The sequence below is a fragment of the Nylanderia fulva genome, unplaced genomic scaffold (genome assembly GCF_048542155.1).
Source record: "Nylanderia fulva isolate GAGA-0341 unplaced genomic scaffold, ASM4854215v1 Scaffold5, whole genome shotgun sequence".
Classification (NCBI taxonomy): Eukaryota; Metazoa; Arthropoda; class Insecta; order Hymenoptera; family Formicidae; genus Nylanderia; species Nylanderia fulva.
The window spans coordinates 2,778,324-2,792,079 of NW_028190587.1; the positions used below are offsets into that span (position 1 = coordinate 2,778,324).

The 13,756-nt window shown below is 40.5% G+C and overlaps 1 protein-coding gene across 1 annotated transcript in view; it reads left to right on the top strand.

Annotated features, from left to right (window-relative positions):
* Positions 1-251: 251 nt before the first annotated feature.
* Positions 252-13,756, top strand: part of Shrm (shroom) — a 91,342-nt gene continuing 77,837 nt past the window's right edge. The window contains 1 exon segment of the mRNA XM_085487086.1: positions 252-337. Coding sequence (XP_085343212.1) covers positions 252-337 — 86 coding nt within the window.

Genomic DNA, 13,756 nt, shown 5'->3' on the forward strand with positions numbered 1-13,756 from the left:
CCTGGTAACGTTGCCAGTCCAGCAGGTTTATTATCCTTCAGCTTCGATACAGGATTATTTTTAGTGTACGCGTGGGCATAAATGAGCGCATAAAAATGCACATACCTGCCCGCTCGTTCGCCTGCCTGCGGATCGACAGCGGCTAGAAAGAGAGAGAGAGAGAGAGAGAGAAAGTCACAGGGAGAGAGTTAACGCAAGAGGGCCACGAAGAGGTATGATCGAGGGCAAAGCAGAAAAGGAGACGAAAAAGGATGGAGGACGAAAGGATGAACGAAGAGCGCATGTACAGGCTTATAGGTACCAACCAAGAGCTGTCCGACACGTTGGCGCCACCAAAGTATTTTATGCATGCCAGATGAGAGTACTCGTCTCGGATCTGACACTGAACTCACTCGACGACCCACGCGATCAATTCGCTTTCGAGTCAAACTCGAGTCAGGACTTGAGACTACATACCAGAGAAGTGTTGGGCTAGAGTTGCATTTCGATTATTATTTCGAGCGAATCAAGTGCGACGATCTGATCGCCAGATAGCATCTGCGTTTCACATTTCATTCTCGTCACATATATCTTGTGAAAAAAAGGTTCATGTATTTTTAATACATATCGGAAATATCATTAATTAAAAATTAAAATTAAGCGTGGAATAAGAATATTCATTGATAATATGCAATAATGTATTTATAAAATTATTATTATAAAGAATTCTATAACACGTACGTACGTACTATTAATAATGATTCTTGAAGATGTAAAAATACCCACATGGGTAAATAATATTACAATAATATCAGAAAATAGCAAATACATGTGAGATAAAATCTGTAATTACCCACGACGGTCATGTTCGCCGTCATGGCAAGCGATGCATAGAATTTCACTTTTACCGAGACCTTAACCACTCCGATCCCGCGAACCTAATGCATAATGAGTACCTTGCCTCGAGGAATACACGGCATGATTATTACACGCATGACTAGATTTAGTCCCCGAAGCGATGAGTCAAAAGTTCACCGATGTGCGATCATGATCCGATCGGTTTATAGGGTTCACGATCCGATCGAGAGTCAACCTTCTCTGAGTCACGTAGATCGATCTATATAACAGAACGAGGTCAACCGGGATACTTAGCATTCGACTAGTCGCGGGTGCACGACTTCCGGTTCGCTCGGATGCTTCTCTACTGAATCATTGGTCACGGCCTCGATGCTTCGAGAAGGGTTTAGTCATCCAGTCCGCGTCGACTTCGTCCGACCTTGCAGTTGGTCTCATTGTCGCTCGTCTGTCGTGCATTCGCTGCATTTACTGCATGTCGACGCCTCATTGTTCACGCGTCGTATTGCATTTTTGTCGTTGTCGCCAATCTTCTTATCGTCTCTACTTGTGTCGTCGTTTAATACCGACAATTGCATGTAGGATATTTGCACGCAACCGCTTTGTGTTGACCGTACATGATGAAAGAAAAAACATTCGATTTTATCGTTTTAATCCGTCGAAGCAAAGCGAGGATTTATATTTTATTGCGTTAACACGCGCTCAAGAAATACTTAAATGCGTTTTACGCGATCATAGTTTTCTTCTAGGAATTCTAATAATAATAATCCTAATAATAAATGTTTATTGATGTGTAGATATAAGATTGTATTAAAAAAGATTATATTTCTCAAGAAATAAATTAATGACATTAGTAGAAATTAAATATATCACATTTTTTTAATATATAAAATTATTATAGAGCTATAAAGTTGTAGCATTTGAACTGGACATGCGTAAAATAAAATAAATGTAAAAAAGTGCTTCTATGGAACACGTGAATACATCGTGCGCAAAAGTATATAACGTGCCTATTTGCATCATTAGCCACAGTATTATGGCACTTATACAGTTTAAGTTCACTGTCTCGATAACCATCGGGCTTTCACGGCCAGGATCATCGCGAGAAAGACGAGTTAGTCTTGTTGACGTTTCTGTGACGAGATGACAACGAAGGTCGTTTCTTGACCTAAGTTGGTTGGTCGAAATTCAGTCTAGTGCGAACTCCGAAGTTCATTGCTCCGCGGTTAAAGAGTTGGTCGAATATTTAGAAAAAAATAAAACACTATTTAATTTTTGAATGGAGTTGAAAGATTGCGTTTCCGATGTAAATCGTTTCGCTTTTGCCATTTACCGTTATGCCTATACACTTTTTTCGCAAAAGTAGATAAAAAGTTATAGTAATATGAAAGATTATAAGTAATCATGCGAGGTAGTTAACGGATTATCGTTTTTCATTGCATTTAATCTTTCACGAGTTGCATTTATCTTTGGAAATTATAGAATATGTTAGTAACAAATATGATAAATCATTATCATTTATGTATCTATATATTTAATCCAACATTGTTCCTCTAGCTACTCAGAATTAAAAATATTTAAAATTAAATATTATACACTTGATTAATAATTAATTTTTTTCTGTTTCAGGTATGTACCTATAATAGTGACAAAAGATGCTTACAGAGAGTAAAGTATTCGTAAATTATGCATTCTAATACAAATATTTAGTGCAATGTGCATGTATCTAACGCTCTTATCAATTTGTAAATGATTAAAAACACTTTTACGATGATTGAACTTGTCTCACACCATACAAGATAATCGAGGTATAAAGGCGAAAGAAGAAGAATAAATTAAAAAATCGTAAGATAAGTGATAAATTCGTTATATAAATACGTGTAACGTAAATTTACATAATAACGTGAACGAAGCAATTTTGATAAATCGTTAACTGCGTTTACGTAAAGCTTTTCATGGCGAAAGGAAGATTCAGTATCGGAAGTGAGGATTATTTCGAGAAACCATGCGTAATTCGCCGGTCTTATTGAATTTTCTCCAGTCCATCGCACTCCACAAGACTATTAATAGTACTCTCTTGGACTCGGAATGTGATTCAGGACTTTCACTGTCACCTTCTCGGCGTGAAGCCGTAGACACGCGAGCGGCAGTCCGTGTACGCACGTTCGTAGGCGTGTCTTCGTCTCGCTCTGCTCGAACCCGTTCTCCATTTCTTTCTGACTTTGTGTGCGTTACATTTTTTTTTCTTTCTTTTCGAGTCTATCAACGTTACGAACGTACGTATGTGCGAGCATCATTTCTACCGTTGCGTGTCCGCAATTATGTCACGACGACTGAATCGTAATCACATGCCTCCTCGCGGATTGTATATTTTTCTTCTCTTTTTCACTCATTTAAGAAACGTTTTCGCTCGAGCGCTTATGAATGCTATGATTAATTAGCGTTATCAATGTTCGATGCTCGAAATAAATTTATCAACGCACTGACGCAATGTCGTCTGTCGTAATTTTTCGTCATAGTTTTGGTATGCTTAGAGATATATATTGTATTAACTGATACGCGAGAAAGAATTTGATACAGCTTTTTAATAAAATATTGAAAGATAAAAAATACTGATAAGATTATATATATATATATATATATATATATATATATATATATATATCGAGAATAAACACATTCAATATTGCGTTTTAATATTTGAAATTAAATTCGGAAAATTAATAATATATTTTACAGATTTTTTTTATTGATAAAATTTATAATAAGGAAACGTAATAGTATAATATTTGTATGTGTTATAAGTTTCCTATTTCTTCTTCTTCCTCTTTTCGAATATTCATTAATCAAATTTATATTTAGCATAGCTTACATTGAAATATTCCGTAGAGATGCATATAAATTAAACTCATTGCGAATGCACTTTCCTTCTAGTCAAGCCTGTAATTATAAATTTCCACTTCAAAGTATCGCGCTAATATACGACGCATACGATGTAGGCAAAGTTTACGTTCATGGGCGGAATCAATTAGTACGCCGAGTTTTTAGTCGAGCTTAACAGCATTCGTAATTGCTATACTCGCGGTGCTCTATCAACTCGATCAGTTTTCTCGAGGAAAACTCTGAAACGGAAGTGCGGCGCAACAGTGCATTTAAACGAGATACATGGGGGAATCTTTAAACTGGCACCTCCTGACTGCACATCTAGCTTACATATTGCTTTAATCTATCTAAAGGTATCTTTTACTTTTCTCGCGCCTGAAGAGAAGAAATTACTCATTCTCGCTTTCTAAACCACATTCGTCGTTATGCGTGCCTGAGATAACAGTGTCGTTAAGTATACGTATCTAGGTATTCAGACGTTTATAATGAAAATGATTATTCGTTTTCGATACCACTCACTATATGCTTATTCGTTTTTCATGCTTCTACAGCGTGCTGCGAAACGATATAAAGGAATCGCGTGCGAGCACGCCGTTCGCAGTGCCATTTGATCGCAGAGAGCGAAAGAGAGAGAGAGCTCGGAATTCGCCGCTAGTTAACAGAATATTTCAAGTTTCTTTCAAGTACCTTTTATGTAGAAAGGATACGGCTCCGCGATCAAGTCAAACGACATATCCGATTCACTCCGGTCTCTCACTCGGCGCGCGAGATCAACGAGCGTCGATAATGCACGCTCCGCGTTGCTCTTTACTTTATAACGCGGAAACCTTCATGATTCGTGGATCAATTCGGATCGGAACTGCGGTTAGAATGCATGGAGAGACACCGTAGTATAGTAGTCGATCTTGCAAAAAACGTTCATCCCGAACTCATAGATTTCAAACAGGTTTTTCGCGCATACAAATGCTTAATAGATGATGCCATTCGCGATTACGTGAGGATCGTGTATAACAACTGCATAATAGAAAATTTCGTAATACCCTCTCGATCTGCGAAAGTGGCACACTCGGCTATAAGTATTTAAACCCGCGACGCGGGACCACTACGAGTGGATAATGTAGCGGAAAGATAAACGGAATAGTAAATGGTCGAGGCGAATTACACAGTGCCGGTGCACCCGTCGTGGCCCTGATTTCGCAGCTCGCTTCGCCGAGAGGGCCCCGATAAATATTGCCACCACGCCGTAATAATCGCGACCGTAGAAATGCAGCGCCGCGCTGATTGCATTGCAAGCGAACACGTGCCGCGCGCGATCAGTGAAAGTATGCATTTATGTATCGGAAATATGCAGCGAGCGTGCGGTGCGTAAGTCTATCATGCGCGGCGCCGCATGATTAAAACGCGCGACAGATACCTACGCGCGTTAAACTTTAATTATTGTTGCATGCCGCGGTGAACCAAGGTTTCGTACGTGCGTGTAAATATGCTCGACTTTTTTTTGGGAAAACGCAGAAAGGTCTCGTGTCGTGACTTTGAGAACGCGAACCTTGTTTCTTCGAGAAACCGACTTTTATGTTCATGATATTCCATTTTTTTCTTACTTACTTTAGGAGTGTATTCTATTCATTAGAATGAGCAAAAAATTTATATAATTATATGTGCAAACATTAATTTGTAATTCGCTCTTTTGTCCTGTCAGGACGTTTGACAGATGCTGCTTGCAGACAATTTTTAAAAAATTGGTTTGCTCGTTTTACTTGAGAATTAATTATTCTAATATAAGATTATAATTATTTTCTATTATTTTGTTGGGAATAAAATAATCCGCTTTGTAATTATCTGAAGTTTCAACCCGAATGACTGTAACGTCAAAACTATGTATACGTTTAGCGATTCGTTTATAATACATCTTGCACTATACTTATTGAGTTTCATTGAAAAGCTCAGTTTGCGAAAATTTTGGTATCTATGTAACGTTGCATACTCCTTTGAAATATGCTTGTACCTCGAAGATTGGCAAATCGCACGCGAATCGTATCGGTGCATTATGCCGATTTAAACGGTGCAACATTATCGTATGCAACTGGCCGTATGCGAGCTAGATGCAATGTGCTCTTAAAGTATGTAGGTTATATTTCACAAGCGACGTTGTGTCTGGTGACGTGTCTAGCTCGGCAACAGTTTTCAGCTTGTACAGGCAACGAGATTCTCGCTCGCATGTGCCCGAGGCCCGGTGCAACGACGGCGAATATGAACTATGCGAGTAGGCTCTGGTCAACGGTGTTGGTAGACAGGAATTTAGAACGGCTCCATTGTCTGGTTGGATAAAAGCGGATTAATCGCTTCCTCGGTGGTTTATTTCAAAGAGATCTGGAGATCGAAACATATTCGACTTTTATATTGCGCAAACCGCATACTGTATCAATAAAAAATGACGAGTCGTTTATGATGGATTGCGAGAGTGTTTTTCGAATATAATAGTTTTCGAGTATAACAGTTTTGCCATAATGCGTCTCTCGTAGCTTCTCTTAATGCTCGTTTTATCTTTCATTGTTTGTTGGCTCGGTTCTTCATCAATATGGTATTCTAGCAATGACTTCTGCGAAAGCAGGTTCGTCTTTGATCTTTTTTTCTCGCCGACGAATCTTTATTGCTCATTTTTGTTAACATTTTTATTACTGTTTCGACACAGTATTGCTCAAACTAGTTATCGGTTACGTGCCTATAAATGCTGGCATTAAAGTACGCCGTTTCAGAACAAAAGAGACCATTAGACAAATGACATAATGACAGATCTCCTTTTCCTCTCTATCCGTTATTTTCTTGTCATTCGTCCGTGTCTCTCTCTCTCTCCCTCTTTCTTTCTTCCTCTCCCTCTCTTTTTAAATCGGAGAAATTGCTTGCAATAAAAAGATTAAATCTTGTCCTTCGCAATTCGTTACACGTTAACTAAAATTGCACAAAGATCGTTCTCTTAAAACTATATCCCTGAATTTTCTTACCGCCTGTGATGGAACGTTTGCGAGATGATACCGCGTTTATCTTAACGAATTGTTTCGTCTTTTCATAAAATCGTGACGAAATCGCGGTTGACGTCATGGGGCGAGTCCGTCCGACCATATACGAGCGAACGAGAAAAATGAGTATCACGCGAAATGCGTGATGCTGTGCGGAGCTTCTGTACGTGAGATTACTGCTAACAGTTGGATACGACAATGTTGCCTTCTTTCGCTTCCCTCTCATCTGTCCAAGGAACACGTTTTATTCTTGTATTACACAGTATATCGTTGCCGAGAGACGTACAATAGCTGCTTATTATGCCTCGTACACGATTCGCGACTTCCGACTGGGCGATCGCGGATTCTGAGTCACTGCAACCAGAGAGAGAGAAAGAGATCTCGTTAACCCTGGACTCTCCGTGTCTCTTTTGAGAAACCACACGGATATGATAGCATCGTGGAAGAAGTTTAGCGTGATACAATTGACGGACAGTCAAAAGTAATACCGTGCTTGTTGTCGTTAATTACGGGGATAAGTTTGAATTTCGAAAGCAGAATCGTGCCGTAGCCGCGAGCTGCAGGATTAATAACAAAGTATTCTCATCGGGCTGTGCTCATCGCTGAACGCGCCTTGTCAAGAGCAACGAGCTCGAGTTGTTATGCACGATACTTCATTCGCGCGCTCGCGCAGCCGTCATACCGGAATTTTGCCGGGAAATTGTTCGAGACCGAAAGATTACCACGTCGTCGAATTTATGGCGTCTCTTTAGTCGTCGCGGTTACCGCTTGGCAGCGACGTCGATCTGCATAACAATACCGCATCATTCTGCGGCGGCAATATTGCATATGTCTCGAACGAGGTTGTATATGTATAACATGATGCACTTTTATATGCAACGAACGCATTCATGATTGAATGAGTCTACTTTGAAACTTTGATATTTATATATAACTGATCGTAATATATAATTACGCTTCGAGTGTTGAGTCGAAACCTTCAATTTCATGATCCATCTAACGACAAAGTCGTTAAGGATCAACCTTAGCTATATTTCCACTGTCGTCGATTTTATGAATTTAGATTAATATTATTAATCCGAGAGATGTAATTTTTTAATCGCATATAAACTTTATATACAAAGTTTACAAGTTATTCTAATTAATGTAATTCGTCTATGTGCGTTCAGAATTTATGTATGTAATTAGGATATCTCTTAGATTAATAATATTAATCCCAATTCATCAGATCGCAAAAGTGAGACTAGAGCGAAGGGCTGATCCTTAACGATTTTGTTGTTAGATGGATCATGAAATTGTACGTCTCGACGTAAACACTTGAAGCGTAATTATACATTACGACTATTAGTTATATGCTCCATTATATTCTGATGCAGCTTACTTTTAACGATCTTATCCAAGCTTGAAGCTAAGTCGTTTTGACGATCTCTTGCTCCGATGAAATAAATTATTTCGATATATTTCATCTATTTGAAAATAGTAGACAAAACCAATTTCGAGCCAATAGACGTAAATTCTCCCGAAGTCATTCGTTCTCTCTCGTCCGGTCGACCTCGATGCAGTCACGGCAGAAATCAAGAGAGATGTTTTGCTCCGACACGCTTTAAGTAGCAAGGCGCGTGATCGAGAAGTCCACGGGATAATCCTGGACGGCGGCCGACCTTGAAAGGGCTCGTCCACATTCCCGTGCACAAGTCGCGTGCCCTACGCGATGCCTTCACGCGACTTGACGTCACCGAGGCCTGATTTGTGCAAGGATTGAAAGCAGTATCCCTCGCGTGATCGATTAAAAGCGAATAAAACGACGAAGATGCTTCGTTTTATAATACATTGAAATTTCTGTTTTATTTGTCAGCGCGTCAGATATTGTTCGAGAAGAGAGAGAGAGAAAGAGAAAAAAAGAGCCGAGAAACGCAGAGAGGCGTGTCTAGTGGACCCACTTCTTGGCTGCCCTTGGCGGCGAGTCTTGTGCCCTCGGGCTTTTTTCTCCTTCTCTCCTTTTTGCCACTTAAGAGGTTTTATTCTGGAATATTTGGGACGTTTCTCGGAGCAGCGATTCCCCTTTAGAGCGACGACGGTTGTTTCAACTGAAGAAGCAGAAGAAGCGATCTACATATCAATGAGAAGCGAAACGCGAATTATTATATTAGTTGCGCTTTCAGACTAAATTCGCGAACGCGAGACGTTCGTGGGCTCTGTCAAAAAATCTCGTTGAGATTAATCGGTCGCATTTTGCACGCCGCCGGCCGTGATAAACGAGGCGTGAAATTTCGCACGCGACGAAAGAGAAATACGGTAGAATCGCGCGATAACTGATTTTGTATATCGACGATATATCGTACGTATGCGTGCCTATATTCAACGGCGAACAAAATTGATTCGGGTACTTTAAATTCTACCACTGTGCTCGTTAAACGATCAAGATTATTAAATTTCTTTTTTTGTACTATAGAAATAGAGGCGCAGCATCTCGCAGGCATGTAAGAATTGATTTCAGAGTAATCGTACTGAGATCCACTATATTTATACGCATTTCCTTTTCTTCGCACAACCAAACGTTACGTCTTGTCACGCCATTCGTAAATTAATGATCCTTCGGCAATTATAAAAGCGCATGCTACTGTTGTAGTTTATAATCCTACGTTCATCGGCGCGATTATGCGTCGCAGGAGAGCCTGCTATTCAGAATATACGCCTATTTACATATCTCGCGATAGAATCACTTTGGCTCTGTCATTTGTCACGCATCCGGGATATCGGAAGATGCTACTCGTCTCTTGCGCAAATCTGACACGTCGAAGAACAATTTTTTTCCCGCATACACATCGTCATTACTTATACCGTCCGCCAATCTTACCGCATGCTGTCGCCGACCGCGAAATTTCCGAGGAATCCATCGGATAGCGATCGCGGAATTACGTGAAGATATCGCGCAAGAGAACTCCACTGGAATCTCCGTAGCGGAGCACGTTCTGGCTTTGATTTCACGGTAGAAAGGGAGAGTACGTGTGTGGTCGCGATCGGACAGGCCGAGCAGCTGCTCTCTCGACGGTCAAGAATGATATCGTGTCGACGGCGAAACGAACCGCGACGAGATTCGTTAGGATAATGACACGCGGTGTCCTCCCTCGGCAAAATCACCGTGTGGATATAGTCACCTAGTACACGTCGTATGCCAGGTCGATGTCTTTTCGATCGATCATTCCGCTCCTGGGAATTCTCTCCGGTAACAAGACCCGGACGCGAAAACGCTTTTGACCTTACGAGCGAGCCGGTCGACTGGTCTTCAAACCGCGCACCGATCAGTAAGGAAAGTAATAACGAGACAGGCTACGTTACCGGATGATTCATTACCCCATTGGCGCGAACGCCTCGAGGGCTCCTCGCATCTTCGCATCTTCTACCGGTCGCGCTTCACAGTCGCCCTGGATCGGATTATTGCCGAGAAATTGTGGAAACCGATTTAACGGTAAAGGCACGCGGCAAGCTAGGCGGTTCGAATGACAGCCGGATCGGCATTATTGATTATTTCTTCTAACTATCTGGCCGCAGGTAAGCTGCACTCTGTCAAGCGATAATCTCAAGTAGAGACTTAATTATTTGTGTATGCTGATAACATGAATCCGCAGGGAGGGCAAGAGGACAATTTGCCTCACTTGACAATCAGTGAAAAAATTAAGCACTTGCTCTCCTTGTGAATAAACACTGAAATTTATTTGCAATTTTATTCAACATAAAAATATTAAAATAACAAAATAATAAAAAATTAAATTTAAAAAATTAAGAAAGAATAATAATAAGAAACAAAAAAATTTAATCATGCCCCTCCCTGAAAAAAATCCTGGAACATCCATGAGGCTGAATATTATTTTGCTGCGGTAAATTTTAGATAGATCTTTTGAATTAAACATATCATATTTAATAATCTTTAAAAATATATTTTTTCCATGTCAAAAACTGAACTCACGAAAATAGTATAAATAATTGCTTTTCAGCCGTATTTTAGAAACATCTTTTTATATTAAATTATTATCGAAGAAATTTCTTTGCCAAGGCGTATTAGAATGACGTTTTATTTAAAGCATCGAACGTTTCTTTCACGCGTCAAGTTTCTTCGCGACATTTCGCCTTTGTCAGAGCTCTTCGAGATGAAATATTATCTTAAGTATTGACCTTTGACGCGGATCGTGATTGCGTAACGGCCTGAACGAACGAGCGACAAACGCGGGACAACGCGATCGTGCTCAACAAATGACCGCGATCTATCAGCTCACGATCTCGAGCGGATCTCGAGCATGGATAGCGACGCAGAGCTAATAGCGCGCTTTCGTTATAATATCGGATCACTTTCACGGAGCAGAAACCGTGAAACAGGGCCGTTAGCTCCCACGGTGTTACATCCCTCTCTTTCTCTGTAAGTCTTCTCTTTTTTTCCTGCTCTCGGTTGAAGGCACCATCAGATGACAAAAGCAAACACATCCCCGCACCGATCAAACAACGACTATTATTTGACGTTTCGTTGGTTGTCGTGGTTTTTTTTGGACGTCAAACACACAGTCAAAATGTCTGAGAATGTCATTTGAATGTAAAAGGATATACAATCGATGAAAATGAAATTTTTATCTGATATAAATGACACATGCCGATTTCCAATCAATCGTTTTGACAAGTAACGGTATCGGCGTAGGCATATATAATATGAATGTAAATGAGTGTATCTTCATTACCTACTCATTCGTTGTTGCTTGGGGGATTAGATCATCGCTCGCTTAATAAGAAGACCTAAAAGAGCAGTCGTCAGCCTTGGGCATAGTTCGTGCATGGCAATTCGATTCGTGGACCGAATAGATCGAAACGACTAGATCGAAATGACTAGATCGAAGAAACGATCGAGCAAATCGGATCAAATAAACTCTGCAAATGTGTTGAGTTACTATCTTATAAGAGGAATTTGCGAGAAATCGTATTACTCGAAGTTGTGCAGTCATGCAACACATGGAGCTACTTCCTCTCGAGATGGTACCGTTAGACCGGATAAATAAAACTCGTGGATTTGTATTTAAAACGACGAAAGCCATAGTTCGAATCGTCATATTGTTCAGGTTATTACAAAGTCTCTCTCTCTCTTTATCTTTCTCTCTGGCAGACTTTTTCTTTGCCTTCAATTATGCGACCACAATGTAATGAACATTTCGGATACTCCCAGCAGCAGCGTAGGAATGCCGCTCGGATACATCGTGTAACATCATTAATAATATACGCCGCAACACCTCGGAAGAAACGTCAGCATCTAGACATGCTCGCACCACGTGCAACGATAATTAACTATTATGAAAAGTTATGCAATCTTTCGCGGTTGAACGCCTTCCCGCCACAGCGAACGATCAATGAGAGACAATATTTTAATCAACCATCTCTTACAGACACGCAGACATGCATTAATTTGATTCGTCTCATTTTAAGTGCGCAATTATATAATATTACTTTCTTTAATTTTTTTGTATGCAAAAAAAAATAATAAATTTAATTATATCATATATCTAAATTTATTTGTTGGATAGCGGTAGCACAATCAAGATGCTAGATCAGTGTAAGTTTCTTGAGATATAAAATGTGCTTAATGGAAAATGGACCATAGGTAACCCATTTAAGTCAACTAAACCGATTTTTTTCTCGTAATGCGCTAAATTCGTGGAAAATCTCGGAAGATTGGGAGGATCACGGAGGTCGTCGCTCGCCTGGAGCGATGGAAGGCAAAGGCGCTGATAATTTCCACTCGCATCCGCACCATCGCGTGCACCTACACGCGTGTGAATCTTGTATTGCAGACGCACACTCACGCGCGCCCGCGCAACGTAAGCTCACGCACACGCGATCGCTGCGCTCGCTCGCACGCGCGCGCAACATACGTTCGCACGCCCTGTGTTCTTAGGACAAACCCCGGTTATGGGTTTCTGTAAACTCGAACAGGTAATTCCATTAGCAGACGAGAGGAGTGGGTGTGTTGCGGCGTTGCCCTCAAGCGCGTTCCGTGTCCGTGTATATGTTCGTTTACCTACCCACCGCGCGTTTTACAGTTAACCGGTGATTTTTGTGGGAAAAATCATGCCCGCGTGATCTTGGGATTGTATATGCTGAGGATGACCGAGCGTCATCGCTTTGCATTCTACTTATGTCGCACGGTAGCTGCTCCTCGCGTAGCGAGCGGACTATACAAAGTTATATAAAGGGTAATTTAAGTGCAGGCTGCTACCCGCGATTGTGTAAATGGTCACTTATAATCCTGTCACTCCGCGTGAGTTATAATTTATAACGCATAAATAATTTATTTCGGATAGATGTTAGCGATAGACGTCAGAGTTGAACGATTAGCCGAATGACTCGTCGCGGATACAGTTAACATTTATACGCGGGTCAATGGAGTATGTTAAAATTATAAAAGAGACTTTCCACTACGCGCTCATTGTCTTCACGACAGGTCCGATCGCAGCCGGCTATAAACAATAAATTGTCGTATCAGTTGCTTGAGGCGCGAACCCGTGACGCGACTGTCCTTGATCCGAATTAAGATGTGTATCTTTTGCAATTAAGATGATAGACGTATCTGTGCATAAGGCACGCATATTGTATTCGCGGCCTGTTGTACCTGGCAATTTTGTTCCCGACCGAAACGCTGCACGATCCGTCAATTATCATAAGAAGTGCCGTTACCGTGATAATCGACCTCATGATCGGCTTGCTTTATGCCATTTCATCTTTACCTTTCTCTTCCTTCTGGTATTTTCATAATTTGTGTGTCTGTTACTTTTACAAATTGGTCCGTCTCGCGACAACAATTGTAAAAATGTGTTTCAAATTTCTTACAGGCATTACTCTATTCCTTCTTGGCTTGAATACCTTCAAATTTTAAGTGTCAAGTATTTCATTTAAGAACTAATTAATGTAATGTTAATTATAAGTCTTTCCTAATGTACAATATTTATTCTATTCTCGTAATTATTAAGTGTGTTAATTAAAATTTA